Source organism: Nannobrachium achirus, assembly GCF_963921795.1.
Source record: "Nannobrachium achirus genome assembly, chromosome: 14".
Lineage (NCBI taxonomy): Eukaryota > Metazoa > Chordata > Actinopteri > Myctophiformes > Myctophidae > Nannobrachium > Nannobrachium achirus.
In genome coordinates this window covers 50,066,442-50,094,293 of record NC_137821.1, presented here as the reverse complement: position 1 = coordinate 50,094,293, position 27,852 = coordinate 50,066,442, and the positions used below count along the sequence as shown (strand labels likewise).

Below are 27,852 nucleotides of genomic sequence, written 5' to 3'. Positions count from 1 at the left end.
TCCATGCTTAGCAACACGTGTGCCTCTCCATATTTGGGCAAGAGTGATGCGATCAATATGACATTGGCACAATGACAGCAGAGATCCACATGGAAGCCACGCCATGTCTTATTCATTTTTGACAGTCAAGATGATGGAGTCTGATTGGACTAGAATGTTTGAGTCCTCCTAAGACCCGAGTGTATGTATCTCAATATACATAGTTTTTTTCAGTTTTCGGAAATCGTAGGTACCCCCAATTGCCATAGACAAACAGACAGACAGACAGACAGACAGACAGACAGACAGACAGACAGACATAGATTTGGTTAATTTATAGTTAGATAGACGTATTTGAGGGTTGATCACGCTTCACGTGACATCAAATATACATACTAGAAATACTGTTCCTACGAAACAGTGTGGGCTCGCTCGTGACTATATTCTGCAGCGTGCTAACTGTCATGTGAAGCTCAACCAATACTCCAGCTAACACCACTCCCAGATTTTCCACACCTCAATTGCACCTCATTGGCTAAGGGCCCTGCCTTTGTACTGTCTGCGACGGAACTCACTATATAAATAACTGCCTTTATACTGTCTGCGACGTAACTCACTATGTATAAATAATGAAGATAACAGTGTTCTCGCCTTTCAGGCGAGCCCACAATAATGAGGATAACATAGTGTTCTTGACTTTCAGGCGAGCCCACAACAATAACAAAAATAAAAACTCTAAATTGTTCTTCATTTCTTATGTTTGCCAACGTGACTATATTCTGCAGTGTGCTAACTGTCATGTGAAGCTCAACCAATACTCCAGCTAACACCACTCCAATTGTTTTCCACCAATTGCGCCTCATTGGCTAAGGGCCCTGCCTTTGTACTGTCTGCGGCAGAAATATGCGGCGGAAATATGCGGCGGAACTCACTATATAAATAATGAGGATAACATAGTGTTCTCGCCTTTCAGACGAGCCCACAAAAATATAAATAGTTAAGACGGAATTCTTCAGGAACAGCATGTTCTAGCACCGATCACTTCACCCGGGTTGACATTTTTATAGTGAAATTTAAAGTAAAATACAGCAAAGTAAAACGCAGGGCTTAATTAACTAGTCAGACTAACTGTCGCTTATAAAAAATCTATTACAAGTTTTTTTGGGGGGGGAAATAATCAAATAAAAACTTGGTTCCAAATGATTCAAATGACATATATGAGCAACATTAAAGCTCCACCATGTAACGTTCCTGTTCTACCACAGATTTGAAACCGGGTCCAAGTGCAAGAGCAGATTTCTGAGCGGGGCAAAGCGCTATTACGTTTCACTTTGTTTCCTTTTAGAATTCAGTTCCCAGTGCAGTGGCGTCAGTTCAGCAAAAGCTAAGGTATGGCAACATGACTGATGTTTTTTTTGCGTGCGCAAGACACCAGTCATGTTGCCATACCTTAGCAACGGGCATGATGAATTTATTTTAAGAAGTGCATTTTTTCCCCCCCTGTATCCAATGTATGCCAGCTGCCATACCAAATTGACGCCTCTGTCCCAGTGGATTCTACAAGGCCACTAAACTGTTCCACAAGGCTAGTTCACAAGCTGCTGGTATAAAAGGACTGTGCCATTTCTTGTTAACCATTGAGCTACTAAGAGTCTGCCTGCTTGCTCAGGGGAAAAAATGAATCTTGACCTTCAGGAAAAAGAAATCTATCAAACAAGAAACAGCATGTTGTCAGAGGTCATGGCTCACCAAGGCACGATTATATATCCCAATTATATTATATTAACATACTCTACCATACAGATTTGACAAAACAAGTTATAGTAGTGCCGCTTTAAGTTGGTTATTGGTTCTGATTCTGAATGGCAGTCGTAGTATAACTGGCCCAAAGGGACCATATGGATCCACTGTCACAAACTCTTGGAGTTTAATTAAAAGAGAATTCCGGACTCGCCTTTTTATTAAATTAAAATTTCGACATATAGCTCGACAATTCCTTTTTTGAGCGGTGCAAACTGCTCCTACGTCTGGCTTTGTGTATGTCCCTATGCCCGTAGTACGAGACTAGCGTCACACAAGACTACATTTGCGTGTATGTCCCTATGTCCGTAGTACAAGACTTGCGTCACACAAGACTACATTTGCGTTTATGTCCCTATGTCCGTAGTGCGAGACGTTACGCAAGACTAAAGTATGCAGAGACCGACATCACCACAGCTGACATACAAGGACATATGCACGTGTCATGTTTGACACCATCCGAAGCACAGCTCACTTCGCACAGGTGCGATTTATTTTGTTTATATTTGTCGCTAGAAATGCCATACGCTAGAAATGCTTTTATTTAATTTTTCACGTTCTCTACGACTTGTTAATGTTAACCCAGTGGTTCTCAAACCTTTTTGGCTACAGTAGACCTTACACTGACTTCTGAAGCAGAGTACCCCCTTCCCCTGACTACAGCATTTTGCTAGGAAAATTGACATCAAAAGTCCAGTTCCCATACCAATATGTTCAAAATAAAACAGCATAATGGCAAATAAACATTGCTTTCTATTCAATAACAATTGCACTAATCAAGGTATTGATGTAATTTGTTTTGACAATTTACAAATGAGCAGCTTCACACAAAGTCTGTCAACGTTTCATCACATAAAATACACATTCCCATTTTCTAGTTTTTTCTCACGTACCCCCTGCAGTACCCCCGCGTACCCCTAGGGGTACGTTAACACAGTGTTTGTGAAACACTGTGTTAACCCATTCAGACTGGGAACAAATTTTTGTGTTGTACAGTAGGCTACATGTACAGCATGTAGCAACATATATATGTTTTAATTATATTTTTGAATAATATTTGACGTTTTTGAGAAAAATGGAAGGAATAACACCAGGTTACGGTAAGAAAAGCACTAGTCGGGAATTCCCCTTTAACAACTGAGGTTTTTCCTGCGCAATAAAGCGAGGCTCTTGCGGTTCTTTCTCAATACTTGAACAAACAACTACAACCACTTGAACAAACATCTCTCTCTCTCTCTCTCTCTCTCTCTCTCTCTCTCTCTCTCTCTCTCTCTCTCTCTCTCTCTCTCTCTCTCTCTCTCTCTCTCTCTCTCTCTCTCTCTCTCTCTCTCTCTCTCTCTCTCTCTCAGCTGTAGTTGTCAGCTCTCAGTTGGCTCTGCACCACGGCAGACATCATGTGCAGGGGGAGGCGTATGTACAACATGAGGTCTTTACATAAGTATTTACGGAGCCGGAGAGCACACAGCCCTTCCCTGTGTCACGTCGTTTGTTACGGTCTAATTTAGTGCCGCTCCCTGCAGGCCTTACAGACAGGGGCGTCACAAGGGGGGGGTTAGTGGGACTGAGTTACTAGGGCCCAAGGTGGAGGGGCCCTAGTAACTTTAGAAAAATAGCAGATATACAAGCTCACAGCGCGGCACCGAGTGCCGCGCTGCGAGCTTGTAGATCTGCTATTTTTGAAAAATGTGTGCAAATCTTTGAATAGGCCTATATGTATTTTACAAAAAATACATATCATTTTGGGGGTCCTTGACATGAAAAAGTTTGAGCACCACTGACATGGAAACATAGGTTTCTTCCACACATTTTCACAATTTTTTCAAAAATAGCAGATCTACAAGCTCGCAGCGCAGCACTCGGTGCCGCGCTGTGAGCTTGTATATCTGCTATTTTTCAATAGTTAACATTCATGGGGGGCCTGCAGTGAATCCTTGTACCCAGGGCCCAGAATTTGGTGTGACGCCCGTACAGACAGGGGCGTCACAAGGGGGGGGGGGAGTGGGACTGAGTTACTAGGGCCCAAGGTGGAGGGGCCTTGATTATTTTATACTTTAGCTAGCTATTGAAAAATAGCAGATATACAAGCTCACAGCGCGGCACCGAGTGCCGCGCTGCGAGCTTGTAGATCTGCTATTTTTGAAAAGTCTTGAAAATGTGCGCGAATCTTTGAATATAGGTATTTTTTAAGCGAACATTTGTAACTCACATTTTGACACTTGTGGAGATTTCATTTATCGCGATATCGTGCACTGGGTTCAATTCACCATTTATTTGCTGAGCTGCATATCTTTTTTGCCCCACTCTCTATCAAATGTCTTTGCCAAAAAATTGCAGATCTACAAGCTCCCAACGCTTGTAGATCTGCTATTTTTTGGCGAATGTTCCGCCCAAGGATAATGGATTTTGATTATCGCGATAATATCGTAAATCGTGATTTCTTTTGTCACAATAATCGTGCTATGAAATTGTCATATCGTCCCATCCCTAGTATGAGGACACACACACATTGACATAATGCACATGCAGTCATCGCTGGAAACCTACAGTAGCCTAGGTGTTGAAGTAGGCCTATCCATATGAATAGGGTACTTGGGCTTGTGAATCTAGGGGGGATGCGCTCACACCACTCACTGGTTAACCTGGTAAACTTGTTATGCAAATAGCCATTTGATTAGATAGGCTATAATGACGCGTCGACACTGCATTCTAGCATGCACACGCGCAAGCACTGTTCCGTGCCGTTCCTGCGTTTGCATGTGGGAAAATAATTGGACGGACGCCGTGTGGGCACGTCCGGCCTCGAAAACACTACGTTTTCCCCAAGGGCCGAATTATGTCTCGGGTACCAAGCCGAGGGCCACAACATTGCAGGGGGCGACGGTGGCGTTCCTACTAATCCAGCGACAGCTTTCGTCGTTGTCGGGTGAAAATCTTGTATGTCCAAAACCGTTCGTTTTGAATTGATCATTTAAAAAATGATTTAAACTAGTGAAAACAGCAGATCTACGAGCACACAACGCCTCGCACCGCGAGGCGTTGTGTGCTCGTAGATCTGCTGTTTTCACTACTTTTGTGCGACGGCCTTGTATGATTTGCGAAAGAACGCACAAATTTGGAGATACGAGATTTCCACCCGACAACGACGATATACTAGTGTTGTTGCTGCTCTTATACCACCATTATTACTGGGGTTGGTGTGGGCCAGACAGTAGCCCCCCGCAGGCCGCAAATGGCCCGCGGGCCGCCTATTGGGGAACCCTGCACTACTGGGTTTACACCCGACCCGACGCTAGCCGGGATATTACCGTCTCTATTTGCTCTCTCTCTCTCCCAGCCAGCCATACAGTTCACACTGGGTGGAGTATGAGTCACTATAATCTCCGTCTCTTACCGTGTCTGGCTCCGCACACACACACACGCACGTGCACGCACACACACACACACACACACACACACACACACACACACACACACGCACGCACACGCACACGCACACGCACGCACACACACACACAGCAGTGTTTCTCAACCAAGGGGATTAAACAGGCCAGGTTTGGACAAGGAGACATCCTGACAGGGTCATGAACAAAGCACCAGGGGTGGATGAAGTATTCACTTTCTTTTTACTTCAGTAAGAATACCAACACCACCACCAAGTAGAAGTACTGTAAATGTCCGGTATAGTCCGGTAAGTACAACAAGTATTGGCATCATAATATACCCATTCAGAACGGGTATATATTATAGTGTATCATTATTTTATGCTTTAACTATTGAAAAATAGCAGATATACAAGCTCACAGCGCGGCACCGAGTGCCGCGCTGCGAGCTTGTAGATCTGCTATTTTTGAAAAATCGTCAAATTTAGAATTTTGACCCGATTCTATAAGTGTCTTTTGAATCCTTCTAAGGTTTTTTGAAAAACCCTATGTTTCTATGTCAGCAATCTGGCCAGCCATCGTCAAAGAAAAGGTCCTTTTCACTTAACTGGAGCTCAGTTAGTCTGTTCTTGAGAGACTACTATGTCAGTGGTTCTAAAATCTTTTCATGTGAAGGACCCCCAAAATTATATGTATTTGGCCACGGACCCCCATCTCAAAATATCTAGTTCCAGGGACCACCAAGAAGCAAAATTTGAGTTACAAACGTTCGCTTTGAAAATACATATATTCAAAGATTTGCACACATTTTTACGAGTTTTTCAAAAATAGCAGATCTACAAGCTCGCAGCGCGGCACTCGGTGCCGCGCTGTGAGCTTGTATATCTGCTATTTTTCACTGGTTAAAGCATTCAATAATTCTAGGCCTAAATGGGTTAAAAAAGTCAAAGTTTTCAGTACGCAGAATGTCCCATTTCTTACGTCTCAAAATGTATGAAATCCTTTGAAAATAGCAGATCTACCCATTCCGCCTTCGACTCACCCGATTGGACGGAGGGGAAAAACCAGAGCTCCAGCATAAATGCGCTGCGCGCAGATATCCTCCAGACTTCTACTTGAAACAGAGTATTTTTATCTTGCAGTATTGACACTTTTGCTTAAGTAAAGAATGTGAGTACTTTTTCCACCACTGTTAAAAGGGCTGGAGACACCGGGTGACTCCTGTTACTGAACAAACTCTCTACAGCAATGATTACTGTCAGAATATAGTGCTTTAACAATATTTAACTCATATCACTCTAAAACAAACAAATCATGGAAATATCAGACGGAAGGAACAGGATTTTGGGATGGATTTGAATGCGATGATGTCATCGAACGAACACGCTTTACACCTACGCACACGCACGCCCCGCGCACGGCGTTCGCTGAGTTGGCCCAATTCCTCCGTGGCATTATCCACTGGCCTTGGCAGCATGCCGCGTGCGGTGCGTGTGTGGGCGGGGTTGGGGGGAGGCAGGGAGGGCGGGGTACCACAGTGTGATTACATTATGTGGATTAAGTGATTAAGGTGGAAGCATCTAAGTGGATTTTGTCACATATAAAAAAAGAGTGTTGGCCTGTAGCTAGTTAGTCTGGTCTTTATTCATCCGATTGAAGGGGGAAAAAAACGAGGGTTTTTTGAGGTTGCTGCCCTCATGCCTGACAATGATGATACATTTTTTTTTATATAATTGCTGTCGGGCATAAAAACCTCTTATCTCCATGTATCTCCAATGGTTCAACATTTTTTGATCGTTTTTTCTTTTGTAAATTAATGTACTCAGGGGTTAAAGTTCTCCGTCCTGGGGACGGATTTCCGTCTTGAGGATTCCCTAGGGGCTATTTATGAGATCAGAGAAGATTCGGAAAAAAAGAAAAAAAGCTGAACCGTCTGCGCTAATTATAATAGCATCAGTTACTACTGTGGTGCGTAGACTTGCTGGTGTGTCATGTAGTTCTAATTTAGACCAACTATTTCCTGTAAGTAGACTTCAAAATAAAACCAGTTGACGTGACTTGACTTGACTTGATCAGATTACGCTAGGCTCTTATTTTGAAATCCGCCCTACACTGAGAGGAAATGCCTCTAGCTACTTGTTGCTGCTGTAAGCTAACTGCGACGATGCTGTTGGATAAACAAAACATCACTTGGATTACCCGCAATAGTTTGGCTAAAGTTCATATTTATGATAGAAAACAGTGCTCCTGTGGCTTAAACGATGTACACCGTTTGGACGTTTGTTAAACTTTTTGGACCTACGCTGAATTCCAATAGCTGGATGCTGCAAAGGAATGAGACGTCGCTCTCTCTGTAATGTATGGATGGCTGTGTCAAAAGATGAAGTCACTGGAGTTTTACATGTAAACAGCAGGTAGGCTATACTATTTAAATATGTGTTTACAGGGGGCAGCAGTACAGTATTTTCTGGACTATAAGGCGCACCTGACTATAAGGCGCACTGTCAATGAATGGTCTATTTTCAAACTGTTTTCATATATAAGGCGCACCTGACTATAAGGCGCACATAATAGACGCTACCGTTGCGTTATGCATCCAACAGATGGAGCTGTGCTAAAGGGAATGTCAATGTCAATGAATGATCCATATATAAGGCGCACTGGACTATAAGGCGCACTGTAGTTTTTTGAGAAAATTAAAGGCTTTTAAGTGCGCCTTATAGTCCGGAAAATACGGTAATTGACAATACGCGTTTGCTTTCTACAGTCTATGGTTTGCTTACGTTCTCTGCATTATAAGCAACGGAACACTTGTTATGTTTGCAAATCAGAGATTCGAGGGGATTTATTTGTCACTCACAAAAGTGATCCATACAGATGCTAATGAAATACTTCGGGGTGGTGTTTCATTGGTACCGATTAGCAACGTATCATGAATGATTGGTGTTCACTGTTCATGGCAATAGGCGGAGATTTCTCCACTGCATCGCAGTGTTTCGCTCATAACATTACCCACGTGTGGCATAGGTTCAGTCAGCGACGCGTTATTTGGAATTGCACATGAGTTCTGGGCGGAGGCAGCGACAATAAGGCTCGGATGTGCTCAGTGCGGTCAAAAACAAATTGAGGTGGGCTTGGCTGGATGAAAAGGTTGACGGGAAAGCCATTCAGGTCCTGGTGTCACCGTGTCAAACGGTGAGAGAACCAGGAGCCTGTTTCTGTTGTATCTGTTATATGGCAGCATGGCAGCAACGATAAAAAAGACGCTTTTCAAGCGCGGGGGGGGGGGGAGGGGGGGGGAATACATTTCCGTCTCGGGATTTTTTTTTGCTTTAACCCCTGTGTACTACTTCATCATACTACAATGTCACATAATTGTGAATAGGGATGGAGCTCAAAACTCGATAACAGATTTATTGAGTACCCGGAATCAATAAGCTTTGGGCTTATCAAGCCTGTTATCGAGCATAGCGGCCCATGACGTCATGTTTAAACAATCAAGACAAGAGGCGATCAAGAAATTATTACAGTACTATTCATAATATAACGCTATTTAACAGTTATTGCACACTCATTATTGATTGTTTCAGTATATTTAATGATAATATTTGTTAATTAATTGTCATCTTCATAGATGGTGGTCAGCAACAAACTCACAGTCACAACAACTGGCCAATAAAAAAAAAGACACCAGTTCTGTTCAGAATTTGTCGTTTCACATATTTCCACAAAATATTAGAAAACGCTCAATAGTGGGCTCGATAAAAGCCCGGCTCAATAAGCAGGATCGATAAGGTGCTCATTATCAATAAAAATCAACGAGCTCCATCCCTAATTGTGAACGGCTTTTTTGTATCACTGAAGTGATACAAAGTCAGCTGAGCGGAGCGAATGTAACACTACACTACATCGCTAAAGAGGAAAAGAAAGAAGCAGCGATATTGGCCGTCTGGGTGTGTATTTCACGGTAAAAGATCTGATTCAAAACTCATTTGAAGCCATGAAGCCATTTACAAAGAGTATCAGCACAACATTTCGAGTCGACGATACTTTCCCCGATGTTTCCCCCCTGCTTTGTGTGACATGGCAGCCGAGCTAATAGCATGTAGCATGCCACTCACTCGCCACTCACCCCCGGCCATCCCACCCAGACACAATAAGCATTCCAGATACAGGGGTGTCACACCAAATTCTGGGCCCTGGGTACAAGGATTCACTGCGGGCCCCCCCTTGAATGTTCTTCATAGGGGGACTGGGAACGCATTATTATGCATTATTTTTTGCTTTAACTATTGAAAAATAGCAGACCTACAAGCTTGTAGATCTGCTATTTTTTAACTTTTTCATGTGAAGGACCCCCAAAATGATACGTATATGGCCACAGACCCCCATCTCAAAATATTTAGTTCCAGGGACCACCCAGAAGCAAAATTTGAGTTACACATGTTTGCTTAAAAACTACATATATTCAAAGATTTGCACACGTTTTCACGACTTTTCAAAAATAGCAGATCTACAAGCTCGCAGCGCGGCACTCGGTGCCGCGCTGTGGGCTTGTATATCTGCTATTTTTCAATAGCTAAAGTATAAAACAATTAAGGCCCCTCCACCTTGGGCCCTAGACACTCAGTCCCACACACCCCCCCCCCCCCCCACTCCCCCCTCGTGACGCCCCTGTCCAGATACATATCAAACACGCTTTGATCATTATAAGCTTGGACGCGCGTCGGAGCAGATTAGGAGGTATTACGATTGGATCTCGGAAACCCACCCACTAGCTACTACATAATCCAGGACAAGATTATCAGCCCCGATCAGCCTCAAACAGCCCCCCCACCCCAAATCTCCCCGTTTATCCTGCACTGGTAGTGCAGTGGTTCTCCAAACTTTTCAAGCGGCGACCCCCAAAATAATCATATTTTAACACCCTACGAAAACGAAGAGTTGAAGGCATTACATTTTGCATAACACGGTTCTATTGTGAAAATAGCAGATGTTACGAGGCATTGTGAGCATGTAGATCGGCTACTTTCACAATTTCTGCCTTTAACATTTGACAATTTGGCCAATGTTTAATTTGTCATTTTAGACTAGAGGTATTAAAAAGTCCTTAAATTGTCACTTTAGAAATGTGCAGATAGAAGTTAATCATCTGGGGACCCCCCCAAAAAAATAATTTGAGGACCCCCCCACAGGCCCACAGATTGAGAACCCCTGCACTAGAGTGTGAGCCCGGCTTTAGGGTACATCTTTCTCCTTTCCGGTCTTAGGTGATCAATCTTCAGATGTTTTAACTTTGGATTTAGGCCCCGTCCTACCTTTCATGATGGGTCACAGGTTTATTTAAAGGACATCTTTCTCTTGTCCCACCTTTGTAGTTCTATGTTTAGCACAGACTCTGCCAGTCCAGTTCAGTCTGCCGGACTGAACTGAGACAAAATGTCAGACAAATATAGCCTACTGTGATGTGCTTTTTTTTAAGAGTTGCTTAAAGGAGCTTAACTTAAAAATAAAACTAGAAAAAGTACTCAACAGAGAAACCGGTCACCACCAGGTTGGGTAGGTTATTGCCGCCCAGCAATGTTCGTAATTCGCCAATCAGGATGGAATAGGAAAAATCGGAGCAGATCCGTCTTGGTCACACGACTATAGAGATACTGTGTACCGATTTGAGTGACGTTTGGAGGAAATCTGTAGGAGTAATATTAAAACATATGTTTCGCAAAAAATTGCCTCCCGGTGGCGCGATAAGAGCCCTGATCAGAAAAGGGCAGCGGTTCTGCTCTGGCATCCAGGGAGTGTGTGTGCACATTTTCACGTTGATCGGGCCAACAGTGCCGGATATTAGCTGTTCACAGACAGACGGACACGCGCGCACACACACACACACGCACACATACACACACACTTGGACACTTGGACACACAGAAGGATGGATGGGCAGGGTTAGGCCTGTGCAAAAAAATCGATTCACTATATTATTGTGATGTTAATGCTGGCGATTCAATTAATCGATTTTCAAAGTTCAGAATCGATTTTCCCGATTGTATTTATTTCTAATTTTTTTTTTTTTTTTTTTTTTTTTAGTGCAAAATTAACCTGAAGGTGAAATAACCACTTTCAGTCAGAGTAAGTTAAGGTCCTAAAGGAACAGTTTTAGGTCACGAGGATGTCATGTTATGGCTAAAGCTAGCACAGTGCTGTAGGCCTGCAGCACAGAGTTTTTATGACTGTTGTGTTCTGTGTTTTCTGGCATCTTGACCAGGAGCATGTTGTTGTAATGTTGTACCACTGGCACTTTGGCTGAAATAAATGTCAGAAAGATTGACTAACTTATATGGCTGCATTGATTTGAAGTATATGATTCAACTTTTAATGTTTATTGTTTAGAATTGTTTTAAAATGTTTCAATATAAAAAAGCTGTAATTTTGGGGGGAAAATCACAATAATCGTGATTCGAATCGTAAATCGCAGGAAAACGCAATAATCGTGATATAATCGAATCGTCATCCTATGAATCGAAATCGAATCGAATCGGGAAAAAGTGAATCGTCACAGGCCTAGGCAGGGTGCAAAACAGTCTCGGCCATGCCTTCAGCCAGGCAGAGAAAATGAGTGTGAACCCAGATTGTATTGTAAGATATTTGGCATGTATGAAATCGTGTGCATATTGTGCAGCCCCAGCGTGCCCCCTAAAGCAGTGTTTCTCAACCTTTTTTTCTGCATGGGCACACTTTTCATGTCCCAAGAATCCATGGGGACACCAACATAATACGGGGGGTGTAAATATCGTCACTGTCGGGAAGAAACCTTGTATTTCCAAGTTTCAAATTTGTACGTTGTTTCGCAAAGTAAAGCCCTTCTTCGTCATACAAGGCTGTCTGTCGCACAACAGTCACACAACGCCTCGCACCGGCTGTTTTTTTTTTTTTTTTTTTTTTTATGATAAATACAATACTGGCTTTCAAGCAGGGGCACACCAAAGGTCCCCAGGCACAGTGATTGGGAAACACTGCCCCCTAAAGTACTGCTTAGCCCTTAAGTACTGTACTTGTGGACAGTTTTGAGGTACTTTTGCTTTAGTGGCCCTAAAGGGCGAGGTCGCACCAATTCTTGGCCATCTGGCCAGTGATGTATATCGGACCAGTTACCCATATATGGAGATCCATGTACTGTCCCTGTATGGACATACATCCCTTTTATGCCCATACAGGGAGATCTCTGTCTGAACCAGTCACACAGATATGGGTGGTATTCCTCCATATATGGGCATAAAAGGGTTTCTGTTAGAGTGGTTCCCATGACATTACAACATACAATATGTTTCATGCCCATACATGGAGATTAGGGTGGATCTTAAATCGCCTTTTTTGGATTTTCTTGAGTCTCACCCCCCAATTATGTTCCTATGTACAAAAAACTGCTTTGGTAAAAATTTGGTTGAATTTCAAGCATATTTAGAGGTAGCTCAATCAAGTCAAAGATTGTACATTTTATTGGTCAAAATCGAATTACACTGCAGGCACATTTAAGTTATACATTACACATTATTCTTATACTAAGCACAGAAATTACATTTTTTAAGCTTACAAATCTAAACACAAATCTCATTACATGTTTGTCATATGTCAAACCAGAATTAATGTATTGTAGGAAATAACAAAGCAAAGAATGACAAATTGCTATTTTTCATTTAACGTGCAGAATGACATGTCTTTTTTGCACACTCTTCAATCATACTCACAACACACAACAAGCACACAGCCCCACTTCCTTGTTTACCCCCAAAACCCCCGAAAGTCACTGCAGTATAGTAATTCAGTAGTTACTGATCAATTAAAGTTTGTTTATGGCTATCGGGATACTTGTGCCGATGGTTCTGCACAATTTGCAGCAAGTACTGGAGTTGGGACTCATCTTTAGTAATGAGACCACAATATTCTTGTATTAGGGCAACCCCACGCTCTGCATGATCATTGATAAAATTCATCGCCTTCACTACAGCCAGAGCTTCTTAGTCCTCCCTGGGTTCCCACTCATCGGGATCAACGTCAAGGATGTTATCTGGGACATCATTTTGAAAAGCACCTTGGATTTGGGAGACACAAAATCTTCAATGTTCTTCCTTGCAATTGTTCCAAGGTCAACAGTAATTCTCTTCATATGCCCCTGTTCATCATCTTCATTTCCATCTTTCATGGCTTTCACCATCAGCCTCTTCGTTTGCGCGCTCACTTGACTGTCAAACAATGCAAGTCCGAGCCAAATACCATAGGGGCATATGAAGAGAATTACTGTTGACCTTGGAACAATTGCAAGGAAGAACATTGAAGATTTTGTGTCTCCCAAATCCAAGGTGCTTTTCAAAATGATGGATCTCCCAGATGACATCCTTGACGTTGATCCCGATGAGTGGGAACCCAGGGAGGACTAAGAAGCTCTGGCTGTAGTGAAGGCCATGAATGTTGTCAATGATCATGCAGAGCGTGGGGTTGTCCTACTACAAGAATATTGTGGTACTGGTCTCATTACCCAAGATGAGTCCCAACTCCAGTACTTGCTGCAAATTGTGCAGAACCATCGGCACAAGTATCCCGATAGCCATAAACAAACATTAATTGATCAGTAACTACTGAATTACTATACTGCAGTGACTTTTGGGGGTTTTGGGGGTAAACAAAGAAATGGGGCTGTGTGCTTGTTGTGTGTTGTGAGTATGATTGAAGAGTGTGCAATAAAGACATGTCATTCTGCACGTTAAATGAAAAATAGCAATGCTTTGTTATTTCCTACAATACATTAATTCTGGTTTGACATATGACAAACATGTAATCAGATTTGTGTTTAGATTTGTAAGCTTAAAAAATATAATTTCTGTGCTTAGTATAAGAATAATGTGTAATGTATAACTTAAATGTGCCTGCAGTGCAATTCGATTTTGACCAATAAAATGCACAATCTTTGACTTGATTGAGCTACCTCTAAATATGCTTGAAATTCAACCAAATTTTTACCAAAGCAGTTTTTTGTACATAGGAACATAATTGGGGGGTGAGACTCAAGAAAATCAAAAAAAGGCGATTTAAGATCCACCCTAATGGAGATCCCTATCTGAACCAACCACACAGATATGGGCCATGATACAGTATATGTCGATGACATCAGGGATCTTCATCCCATTCATAACAGGGATTCTGAGGAATACCCACCCATAAATGGACTTTTACATAGCTGATGTCACCTGTGATATCACCTGTGATGTCACAGTGATGTGTCAAGGGAACCAACCCATAGACTGTGAAAAATGTGTACACCCACGTCTACACGGAGACAAGCTGTAACATTTCTCATGGTGAACTGCGACCTTTGGTTTAGTGAGGGGATTAAGGGGAGCAAATGCAAATTTCGTGCAATTTTGACTTAAAGCGCACAGATGTAGCCCAGGGCTTGCTCTAATGATTTAGCTAGGGCGCCCAAGTCTGCGACCTTCGGGGTCGCCACAGCGGCCAAATCAAGTTGGGCTCACATTGACTTTCTATACAGGAGGAAAATACCCAGAATTACTTTTTTTTTCTGGGTATTTAAGGAGGATCTGAGGGGTCTAACTAGGGGTTTGTCATCATGCTGAATCTATTGCAGGCATTTGTTTTGCACAAAACACATTCTGTGGGCTAGAAATGCCCTCAGAAAACAATACACGTATGGGTGCGTTTTCATGTTAGTCGGAGGCCTTAGGGGTTTATTTTCTCGTGCTAATCAGTCTAAAAGTTCAAAATTTTGCACAGATGTAGCTCAGGGCATGCTCTAATGATTTAGCTAGGGCGCCCGAGTCTGCGACCTTCGGGGTATTCTGGGTATTTTCCTCCTGTATAGAAAGTCAATGTGAGCCCAACTTGATTTGGCCGCTGTGGCGACCCCGAAGGTCGCAGACTCGGGCGCCCTAGCTAAATCATTAGAGCAAGCCCTGGGCTACATCTGTGCAAAATTTCACGAAATTAGCATTTGCTCCCCTTAACACATCGGGTGCCCACGGTGATTCAAGGGTTACCCTCGCAGGGGCCCACCGTCTCCATGGCAACACGTCATTTACGTACCTTCACGTCGTGGGAAAAGTATCGGTAATACGTTGACTCAACCGTTGAGTAAATGTAATCCAAGTATCTACAGTTTATTTTCACGATGATCTTTTCTTTCAGTCAGGACAGCTTTTACGTGACACACACGCCACAGCGTGTGTGTCACGGGCGGTAGAAAGGTTCGCGTTTTGAACGCGAACGTTTTTGGTGATTGAAAAAGGAGAGGAATCCGCCATGTTACGTACCTCTGCGTTACTGGGAAAATAGTATCCATGATCCGAGTAAATGTAATCCCAGGACATCCTGTTTCTTTTTACGATAATGTTTTCTTTCAGTCAGGACCACGTTTTACTAAGCCTGGGCCACAGCGTTTGTGTCACGGTAGGTAGAAAGGACCGCGCATTGAACATGATGATTGAAAAATCTAGAATAGGAGAAGAATCCGCTATGTTACGTTTCTCCGCCGATACTCCGCATGGGAAAATACTAGTACTCGTCATGATCACATACTAGGATACATAGGGACGATAGAGTAGGAAATAGAAGCTTGTGAGTGGCTGCAGGGACGGCACATGCTGGTCACGTGTACCGCGCTGCATTTTGGGAAATGTAGTGTTTTCCCATATGGTTGGTGTTTGATCACCGTGGTAGAGCCTTCATTGCGGTAGCAATGTACAGTAACTACAGTACAGTAAAACGCGTCAAACGCGTCGTGGGCACTGCGGCTGGGCCTCCAGAGACATCAAAGAGATTGGCGTGTAGACACCTCGTGGGCACCCGATGAGTTAATCCCCTTACTAGTTGCAACAAAACATAAATAAACCACTTCTGAGAACCTACTGGGAGAAATACAACAATGTTCGAACAAAGCAGCAAGATTTGTGAACTGTTGCGACAAAAGAAGGCTAGAAACACAACCACCCTAAGGACTACAAACCATGGATTGACATCTAGACCTACTGCACATACAGTATGAAACAGAACGGATACCTTTAAATGCATTTTGAGGAAAATAATGCTGCTATTTGTACCCTGTATATACTGTATATAAAATGTCACAATGCGACATAGCTCTGTTTACACAATGCTGTACCCCCTCCAACTGTATATGTTCCCCATTTTCAACTGTTTTTATTGTATTTGTGATACTTACTTTGGCAATGTAAACGTATGTATTCTCATGCCAATAAAGCTCCTTTGAATTGAATTGAAAAAAATATATATATTTAGACTTTGGCTATTAGAAAATAGCCGATCTAGAAGCTCACAACCCGTCGCACTGGGGTTTAGGGTGTGTCTTTCTCCTGTCCTACCTTTGATGATGGTCAGGTGTTTCCCAGAGACGGTCAGCTGTTGACACTTAACAGTGGGCGGCGGCAGGACGCTCAGGGTGGTGCTCACTACACATGGCGGAGAGAGAGAGAGAGAGAGAGAGAGAGAGAGAGAGAGAGAGAGAGAGAGAGAGAGAGAGAGAGGGAAGGAGAGTTTGATTGATTTATTGAAGACTTTTTTTTTTTTTATTAGAAGTTTGCATAGGAAAAGGTACAGTTTCATGACGGTACAGTTCACTGGTGCAACTAAAAGGAGATCCTAATAAGCAAAGTATCTCATATAACATTGAATGACAGACGGATAGAACACAGTACTATGCAGTAGATATTGCCAGAAAAAAAGAGAAAACTACATAACAGTGCAAAAGAAATGTACAGTAGATACAATATTTACAATAGAATGGTCAGGGGGAGAGTAAGGCTGGCCTAGGTTTGTTTTTACCAGTTACGAGCGGCTGCCGCCTGTAAGTGGTTTTTCAGGAAGATTTTAAAGGATGTTAGGGATTTACACTCCTTTAAGGCCTACGGTAAGGCGTTCCACATTTTGGTGGTATAGCAGAAGAACAAGAAGAGAGAGGAACAGAGAGAGAGAGAGAGAGAGAGAGAGATTACATTTTATTTATTTGCAAAAAAGTTATGAAAATAATAAAGTGAGAGACCAAAAACACCCATATGGGCGTGTCTGTGGCTTCCACCTAAATTATAATTATATTCACGATAATTGTTTATAATTATACAATGCAATTATTGTAGTTGGCATGGCATTCACAATGATTGCTTCAGAAAGGAAGGAATGAACGTTTTCTAACCTGGTGCGTGCGTGTGTGTGTGTGTGTGTGTGTGTGTGTGTGTGTGTGTGTGTGTGTGTGTGTGTGTGTGTGTGTGTGTGTGTGTGTGTGTGTGTCTGTGTCTGTGTCTGTGTGTGTGTGTGTGTATTCATTTGTTCTTGTATCAAATGAGTTGAACATTAGCTAGTGAATCAAGTGTAAATATGTTTTGCACTTTTTTTCTCAATTTGTTTGGCAATTTGACTTGAGGACGATGCAAACCTTAAATATCTTAACGCAGAGATCTTGCACACTGGCATTAAGTTGCAAAAAATTAACTTTATTAATGATCATATTTTCAATACGTTGTCCTTCATCAGGATTAGAAAAATAATTTCATCCTGATCAATCACATGATCTTGCAGATCACTCTTTTAGTTTGCCAACAAAATGGGTAATCATACTGACATACGGACATACAGGCTGTACTCATACTGACATACGGACACATACAGGCCCTAATCATCGCACACAACGCCTCGCACCGCGAGGCGTTGTGTGCTTGTAGATCGGCAGTTTTCACTAGTTTAAATCATTTTTAAAATGATAAATACAATACTGGCTTTCAAGCTGTTTCAAGGGGCACACTTGACCCTTCTCAGGGGCACACCAAAGGTCCCCAGGTACAGTGGTTGAGAAACACTGGCTTATGTGATTATTGAAGATATAAAAATAAGATCATGGAAAAAGAAAAGAAGGAATGGTTTCCACAGCGGTCAGGGTGCCTGTTCGGAGAGGGGTGGAACTGGGGAGGATAGCGTGTACCTCCACATGCGTTATGCTCCTCAATGTCAGGTGAAAAAAAGATAGTGGCATGACGGCTCAGGTATCGGAGGAGACCTGTCGTTGTCTTCACCCTCCCAATGACTACTGTGGGGATTAGAATGGATAGATCTAGCGTAGAGCAAGAGGGCTTGGGGAATTGGCTTCAATACTAAATTGGGAATACAGAAGGGAAATTTCTTTTTCTTTTATTAGCCTTTTCTATGGGCAGGATTCTCTTCATTCTATATTAGAATGTTATGTTCTATGATAGCTTCAAATCTCATGCTACTTTGTGTCAATAACCATTGTGATGGGAATGGGATTTGGGGTGTCATCACTTTGTATACCTGCCTTAACATGACACTGCATTTCAATAAAAAGATTTGAAAAGAAAGAAAAAGAAAAGAAGGAAAGAAAAGACAGAATACAGTTTTGGGGGTTTAATAAAACCAGCATTATCCTGTGGATCTTGTGAAAGCAACAACACGTTTCTGTGTCTGATCCTTGTGTCCTGTATTTTCAGGGTAATCACAGTAAACTGCACACCGCGTACCCACGCCAAGCCCCCAGAACCTTGGGGGAGCTCTGAAGCGCCATGGACATAGTGGCCGTTTTGAGGTACTGCAGTTGGGGCCAGAAACATGAACGCGCATCTAGGCTTCTTTGTATTGACTACGCGTTCATACCGGAAGTGCTCCTTCATGAATTGGAGCCCCAGCGCGTCCATGAACACAAACTATGACGCAAAACGCGTCACATAGGCCCCACTACGTCACATTTTACTACGCGGAAGAAGGGGTGAAAACGCCTCATGCGCTGGGTGAGCAACTCAATGCAAGTGGACGGGCGGGGATATCCGTTGTCCTCTCTATTCTTCTTATAACTCTATAGCTGCGTCTCAAGTCCCCAAATCAATCCTATTTCCTTGCTTGTATGTTAGTCCCTCCCATTGAGGAAATAGAGAAGAGGAGACGTCCCATTGGCCATTTTCGATGACAACATCACAGGTTGATAGGCCAACTCCCAGTGGGCGGGACTAACAGACAAGGAAATAGGAAACAAGTGAAGGAAATAGGAATAATTTAAGGACTTGAGACGCGACTTATGACCCACGCCGGGACGTGTAACAATCGCAAACGATTACATCATCGATCCAGAGAGCTTTATAGGTCAGTCTCGTAAACGCCATTGAGACTCCTTACCATTTTGTTGCTCTCTTTGACTCCCACTGACCTTTCCTTCTAAAAGGTTGTCGTCGGTAGTACGAGAGCCTCGTCCCAGATGGGACTCCCGCTCCTGGTCCTGGACGTGGACGACGTCCCGCCCGTGACGCTGGCTGTGCTGGTGCTCAACGCCTACCTCTTCCTGTTCCCCGTCGTGCCGCTGGCGCAGGCGAGCCTGAGCGTCCAGCGCGCCTGCTGGATGGGCGAGTGGCGGCGGGTGCTGCTCTCGCCACTGCACCACGTCGACGTCCTGCACCTCGGCCTCAACATGGCGTCCTTCCTGCAGAAGGGCGGCCAGCTGGAGCGCCGACTCGGCGGTGCCTGGTTCCTCTACCTGCTGGCCGTCTTCTCCCTGCTCACGGGGCTGGTCTACCTGCTGCTGTGCGCCGGGCTCGCCGGGCTCACCCGGAACCGCTCCTTCGCCGCGCGGAGCGCGGTGGGCTTCTCCGGGGTCCTGTTCGCCCTCACGGTGCTCGACGACCACTGGGACGCCTGGGGCGAGGCGTACGTGCTGGGCGTGTCCGTGGCCAAACGCCACGCCGTCTGGGCGGAGCTCGTGCTGATCCACCTGATGGTGCCCGGGTCGTCGCTGATCGGTCACCTCGCCGGCATCCTGGTCGGCCTGCTGTACACCGCCGGACCCCTGGAGGGCGCTATGAGGACGTGCGCGGGGTTTTTTACCGCTCCATAGTCTCCATAGAGCATACATGGGCAACTGGCGGCCCGGGGGCAACATGCGGCCCCCACCTTCACTTAATGCGGCCCTCAGGTTAATATCAGAATACTGATATTAACTTATATTATTGATTTCAGCTGTTACAATTCCAAAAATGCAAACCCACTTTAATGACACCCACTTTATTTTTTTTTTACATCCAATGTGTTTGTAATTAAGTTCATAAAGTTTACTTAAGTATAACTAAATGCATGTGAAATTAAACAAAAATGTTAGATTTCAGGATTCCAATTCAAAAATAACAAAAGATAATTCAGGATTCCAATTCAAAAATAGCAAAAATAGCAGATCTACAAGCTCAAAACGCCACAGCGCGGCGCGTTTTGAGCTTGTAGATCGGCTATTTTTGCTACTCTTAGTGAAGATAAGAGGTTTTTGCTTGACAGTAACAATATGCAATGTGGCCCTCTGGAGTGAGTGTGTAAATATAGTGGCCCTCGCCATCATCAAAGTTGCCCACCGCTGCCATAGAGTAATAACCAGCAAGACGCCTCAGTGCGACATGTGACCTGGTCGCGCCAATTCTTGTGATGTATATCGGACCAGTTACCCATATATGGAGATCCATACTGTATATAGTACAACCCTTTTATGCCAATACGTGGAGATCCCTCCACGTATTGGCATAAAACACATATGGTGCCAACCCAGAGTTTCCTGAGTTTGGGCCGTTTTTGAAAAAAAAAAAAAAATGTAAAAAAAAAGAAAAGAAAAAAAATCACCTCCAAAAATGTACTAGGCATCATAACAAACCCCATCTTATAAACATGGCAGCCATGTTTGTTTACATAATGTAAAAATCAAACCCCGGTTCGAAGTGAAGCGGTGAACTTTTATTCTATGTGTTCTAGAGTTATGAACTCTGTGATCTATTCATTCTTTATATATTCTGAATTCTACATTCTTTATATATTCTGAATGAATATATAAAGAATGGAGGGCCAAATTATCATGTGAAGCTTGACCAATCCTCAAAGTATCCATTCATCTGACCAGGAGGGACACCGCAGACATATTCTGGACGTACAGGACATAATTATAAAGCCTATTCATTCTGAACTGAAATGACCATATATGGACATGGGACACACATTTGCTTTTTGAAAAAGCCTATTCATTCTGGACTGATATTTTGCACGTACGGGACAGAAAAAACCTGTTCATTCTGGCCTGGAGTGACCATATATGGACATGAGGTAACATACATTGTGTTTTTGAAAAACCCTGTTCATTCTGGACTGACATCACCATATATGGTAATTAAACGGACATTGTGTTTTTGAAAAACCCTGTTCATTCTGGACTGACATCACCATATATGGTAATTAAACGGACATTCTGATTTTGAAAAAGCCTGTTCATTCTGGCCTGGAGTGACCATATATGGACAAAAGGTAACATACATTGTGTTTTTGAAAAACCCTGTTCATTCTGGACTGAGATCACCATATATGGTAATTAAACGGACATTCTGTTTTTGAAAAAGCCTGTTCATTCTGGACTGAAATGACCATATATGGGCGTGATACACACAAAGCCATTCATTGGAAGCGGTTTTCACCGCTTAAAAAACATAATGGCTGATATCTCATGAATGCCTGAACGGATTTCCAAGCAGATTTCTTTGTTTGAAAGCTGTGAACAGCGTGCACACACGTGGTGCATGATCTAGGCATTGGGCATGCATGATCAGTGCACTATGAATTACATGGAAGTCTATGGAGACCATGGCATCTTGGACCTTCAAAGAGATTTAATCGATTGCAACAAATGTGTTAACCAGCCGCACAGATGTGGGATGTCGTCCTCCATATATGGGCATTCCCACATGAAGTTAGTATACTCGCGCCCTGGTGACATCACAAGAGCATCATAATGATGTCATCAATCCAAGTTCTATATAAGTCAGTCTTGAACATGCCACGGAGACATCCACCATTTTGTTGCACTCTTCAACTCTCTTTGGCCTTTCCCGCTAAGAACTTGTCGTCAGTATGAAAGCCCCGCCCGTGACGCTGGCCGTGCTGTTGCTCAACGTCTGCCTCTTCCTGTTCCCTGTCGTGTCACTGGCGCAGGCGAGCCTGAGCGTCCAGCGCGCCTGCTGGATGGGCGAGTGGCGGCGGGTGCTGCTCTCGCCGCTGCACCACGTCGGCGTCCTGCACCTCTACTTCAACATGGCGTACTTCATGGAGAAGGGCGGCCGGCTGGAGCGCCGCCTCGGCAGTGCCTTGTTCCTCCTCGTGCTGGCCGTCCTCTCCCTTCTCACGGGGCTGGTCTACCTGCTGCTGTGCGCCGGACTCGCCGGGCTCACCCAGGACTGCTCCTTCGCCACGGAGGGCTGCGTGGGCTTCTCCGGGGTCCTGTTCGCCCTCGCGGTGCTCCACGACAACTGGCACACCCGGGGCAACACGTACGTTCTGGACGTGCCCGTGGGGGAGCTCCTGCTGATCCACCTGATGGTGCGGGTTAGGTCATCGCTGATCGGTCACCTCGCCGGCATCCTGGTTGGCCTGCTGTACACCGCCGGACGCCTGAAGGCCGCTAGGCGGTAGCCTGGCGGTGCCAGCCTCTATCACACACTTCGTTTTGGGAAGAGAGTCTGGGAGTGCAGGGAGATATTCCATTTCTGGGGGGCGGGCTAAAGCCTTTGAACTTCAAAGGTAATTGATTGGGCCATACAAGTGTCAAGACCTCGTTAGTGTCAATGAAAGCATCAAAGACAACTACCTGTTTGATGCCTGTGACCTCGTTAGTGTTTTCCCTATTAATCAAATCAAACATCAAAGAAAACGAACTGTTTGATGCCTGTCATAGAGGGGAGGGGGAGGGGGGAATGTTTTTGTATCCACACAGCCTGCCGCCCTGATTGGCTAACCCTTTCTGGTGGCTGGTGGAAATGGATTCTCAATTGTGAGGCTACAGACCACACTACACGACAGGGTGGTGTTGTGCGGTCTGGTTTATTAACCAGGCTAGCTATGCGGGGGTTGCCGCTCCATAGTCTTCATAGAGTAATAACTAGTAAGACGCCTCAGGGCCAATTCTTGGCCATCTGGCCTGTGATGAAGTTGCACCGGACCCCTGCATGATAGTTAACAATGTGATGTCAGAACATGCCCATATATGGGCATTCCCAAATATGGGTATTCCCAGATATGGGACCAGACCTCCACTAGGGGGACAAGCACACACGCAGTAAGGTCTTCAGAGATGTCCGTGTGCCATGCCTACACGGATCCAGTGAATCGGATATGTTTCAATGTCTTCACTTATTTATCCGGTTAAAAAAATATCCAGTTTCGCGGCCGACATATCCAGCTTTGTGTGGCTGCAAGCCTCAATCGCACAAAGAAATGTCTAGCTTCAGAAATATCCAGCTCTGTGTAGCCAGCACGTAAAGCATCTATTAGATCAGTGGTTCTCAACCTATGGGTCGGGACCCACAGGGGGGTCCCCAAATTATTTTTAGGGGTCCCCAGATTATTAACTTATTGTGCAAACATTTTGTCCCCTCACTCAACAGTAAACAAACCAACATAAAGTTAAAGTGTATAGACTATAGAGGGTATCTGCACGTTTCTAAAGTGACAATTTAAGGACTTTTAAGACCATTTTAATACCTGTAAAAAGAAAAATTCAACATTGGCCAAATTGTCAAATATTAGAGGCAGAAATTGTGAAAATAGCTGATCTACATGCTCAATGCCTCGCAACGCAATAGAACCGTGTTATACAAAATGTAATTTTAGTGCTCGTCAGGGTGGGGGATCCCCAGTTAAAACATGATTATTTTGGGGGTCGCGGCCTGAAGAAGTTGAGAACCACTGTATTAGATGACACGGGAGTGAATAGCGCTGCAGTGGATTTTCACTCCTGTCCCATCCCACTCCCGCAGAAAAAAGTCCTGTCCCAATCCTGGGACAGAGTAAAAAGAAAATCCCATCCTGTCCCACTCCTGGTACAAAAGAAATTGTTTTTAGGCTACAGTATTGTAGGGCCGGCACACATTAGATATTGCAGACACATTTTCATACTCTCGGACCTCGAAGAACTTTAAAGCCAGAAATGGAAAACTTTTCATTCTGTTTCTCTCTTGTTTGCCGACGATGGCATGAGATATCCAAACAAACCACTTCAGTATGATGGACGTCATGTAACATTTTGTCAACAATCTCCGCACCTTTGGAGTATTATACCAGTGCACTTTGACTCTTATTTCATGTCCATCGGTCTGTCGTCTATCTGTCTGTCTAGGGCTGTCACAATTATTACATAATAATCGTCTAATCGCAATTATTTGACAGATACAGATATCTCCATATATGGGCATAAATGGACACAGGCAAACAAATGGTCAAAACGGGTCCTATGACAACAGGTATAATGGGGTTTGCATTAAAGGGGGAACCAGCACTGTGTCTGCAACACAGTCGGAGGCACAGACAGATACAGAGATCTCCATAATGGGCATAAAGGGACACAGACAAACAGATACAGAGATCTCCATATATGGGCATGAAATAGATGCAGACAGACATATACAGATAACTCCATATATGAGCATAAATGGACACAGGCAAACAGATGGTCAATACAGGTCCTACAGAGATCTCCATATATGGGCATAAAATGGACGCAAACAGACAGAAAACTCCATATATGGGCATACATGGACACAGGCAAACAGATGGTCAAAACGGGTCCTACAGAGATCTCCATGTATGGACATAAAATGGACGTAGACAGATAGATATCCCCATATATGGGCATAAATGGACACATGCAAACAGATGGTCAAAACAGATCCTATGACAACAGGTATAATGGGGTTTGCATTAAAGGGCGGGGCATTCATCCCCTATTTACATTGTTCCCGAGTTGGCCAGGGCGTCGACTAGACGTTCGGCCGCCCTTCGGCCCTTCGGGCGGCCGAGCTTCTAGTATCATAAATGTCAAATGTCAACTCTCTCCACTGCAGTTCAACGTAAACGCTGCGGAGTCCTGCAATGCATCTCATGTCTGATTTATGATTCGCCGTAGGAATCTGAGATTAACATAGCAGATCTCCAAGACTACAATGCGTTGCCTCCGCGCCACATGTAGGCTTGTAGATCAGGCTTCAGTAGGAAATGGGCGTGTACTTTGACATGCAAGACCAAAAACAGCAGCTGTGACTGGTGCTGTTTATTTCTGCGGTTTGATCAACTGGTCTGTGATGATTCCTGGTCTGTGATCATGCCCGCTACTTTTCATTCCCGCAGGAATCCTGATAAAATGGCATCCTCTAGTCTAGTGCATGCCCCGTGTGCATGCACAGTTTCACGCCAATTGGTCCAACAGTGCTGTCCCAATCCTTTTCAGACACAATAAGCCAGCAGTTTCTGTATTGCTATTTACAGTGACACTTCTAGCCCCCATAAGTCACATCCAACCATGAAGAGAAACCGTTATTAGAGCACAAAGGGTTCCCGAAGGGTTCCCAGTTCGAATCCGGGCTCCCCCTGAGTTAATGTCGAAGGGTCCTTGGGCAACACTCTGAACCCCACAGTGCTCCCGGTGAGCTGGTTGGTGCCTTGCATGGTTTCCTCCGCCACCGGTGTATGAATGTGTGCGTGAATGGGTGAATGTAATGCACAATCTCTGTAAAGCGCTTTGGATAAAAGCGCTATATAAATGCACCATTTACCATTTACCATTTACCATGAAGGGTTGTGTCGTATGTTGGGAATGGGCTTATTCTGTGTAAAATGACATATTTAGCCACTTGTACGCATGCCCCCAACCACTGAAATAAGATTCTCTAAAACAATAGAAAGAAGTAAATTAAATGATTTTAACACTCATCTTTTATATTCTTTAATTACAATCTAAAATATGAAGCCTTGTTGTAAAAAACTAAACGAGTCCTTTAACGCCGACATTGCCGGTGCCGATATGAGTCCTGGTACAAACGGAGCTTTTTACCTTGGGCCTTGAAAGTGCTCAGGTCGTGTCTGAAGGTGTGTGTGGGACTCCTGAGCTGCAGCACCGTCAGGTAGCCGTGTTCCTTCACCTCCACCTTCTGCTCCTCCTGTTTCCACACCGTTACTATGATCTGACACGCACACGCACGCACACACACACACACACACACACACACACACACACACACACACACACACACACACACACACACACACACACACACACACACACACACCATATTTATAATTAATGTGTAATGGTACATTCAAACCTGAAGAGATATATATGTTTCTAGTCACTTCAACCACTTTAATTAACCCTGCAAGGCCCAGCGATGCTTTTTGGCAACATTTTTTAAATATTTTAAAAAAAAAGTTATAATTAGTTTTCCTGTTCTTTTTTCACATTAACCCATTTAGACCGGGAACGCAAAATGCGTTTTTACCTTTCAGGTCGGGAACGCAGAATGCTGTTTTACCTTTCAGACTGGGAACGCAAAATGCGTTTCCTGCGTTTCCTGTAGTTTTTACCCTTTTCCGGTCTCGTGGCCAATGAAATGCATCAGGAGGCGATGACGTATGCTTCCCTGAGTACCGCAAAGCATTCTGTTTTTTTTTTTTCTGCTTGGGAGGGGGCTGCACTGGTGAAGCTTCTCATAGCAGCGAAATGGAAGACGCGTTGAGCAAAGGCAAACCAGGCCCGCTGGAATTGGCATTGTTATTGTTACGTGATATGTTTGAAAACAACGACGATGATGAAGAAGTGTTTCATGGATTTTATGAGGACTGGATAACTTTTCACGGACGCACTTTGACACGGCTAGTTTCAGAGACCTACTCTTTGCTAGCACAGAGTCAACCCCAAACTCCAGAACAACAGATTAGCAGCTATGGAGGTAATAACACTTATAAAATGATTATGATGATATGGTTCATTCATTCACATACACAGGCGCACACACACGCGCGCACGCACATATAATAATAATGACAAATGTCGCTCGCCAGATTTACCGTTATATGGAGCTAAAAACAAGAATTGACACAGTCAATATAAAATCTGGTGGAATGGTGAAAAATGGTGTGGTGAAAAGTCAGGGACTTTGAACAGTCTATCCATAATGAGTGGGGCGTGAACACAGCAATATTAAGAAAGCGAAGAGAAGTAATGTTGCATAGTTGTGTTGGAACAACAAGAATTGAAATATTCAATATAAAGGCTGGTGGATTGTTGTTTCTTGTCAAAGTGGTGGCCTATGGTGTAAGACCTATGGTGTAAGGTCTCAAATATTTGCTAATTATGTTTCTATGTGCTACATAGGCTGAGAAATGTATTTTTTATTAGACGTTTTATAAGATTTATTAAAATTTTTGAGTTTGCAGATTTTTTTTTTAAAAATGATAAAGGTCTGGACCATGACAAGTAATTTCCCATGAAAGCCAAAGGTGTAAGCTATCAAACAGTTTTGAAATTTTGTTTCTAGCTGCTACAGAGGCTGAGAAATAAATGTTTTAGTAGACGTTGACACCTCTGTGAAGTTTTCCATAAAATCTTTTAGGGGTATTTTTCCAATCGGCCATAGGTTTTTAACTCATTGAGTGCCAATCCCGAACTAGTTCGGCTTTATTAGCGTATCGTAGAGTGCCGATCCCGAACAAGTTCGGCTTTTAAAAAAAAAAAAAAAAACAAATTTGAAAAAAAAAAATTTGAATTTTTTTTTTTTTTTTTTTGGACCCCATCAAATCTGGTGAACATGATTTCAATCGCGAT

The 27,852-nt window shown here is 43.6% G+C and overlaps 2 protein-coding genes across 2 annotated transcripts in view; one reads left to right on the top strand and one right to left on the bottom strand.

The window, feature by feature from the left end:
• LOC308298111 (trafficking protein particle complex subunit 14-like) overlaps positions 1-27,852 on the bottom strand; it is a gene marked incomplete at both ends in the record, with an annotated part of 107,333 nt that overhangs the window by 52,694 nt on the left and 26,787 nt on the right. Inside the window, 2 exons of the mRNA XM_080741668.1 lie at positions 16,550-16,636; positions 26,083-26,212. Coding sequence (XP_080597794.1) covers positions 16,550-16,636; positions 26,083-26,212 — 217 coding nt within the window. The remainder of the gene's footprint in view (positions 1-16,549; positions 16,637-26,082; positions 26,213-27,852) is intronic.
• Positions 19,441-20,073, top strand: LOC308298621 (rhomboid-related protein 4-like; the record flags this gene model as incomplete). The annotated part of the gene is made up of 1 exon (XM_080742264.1): positions 19,441-20,073. One exon carries the CDS (start codon positions 19,441-19,443, stop codon positions 20,071-20,073), a length of 633 nt encoding a protein of 210 aa, XP_080598390.1.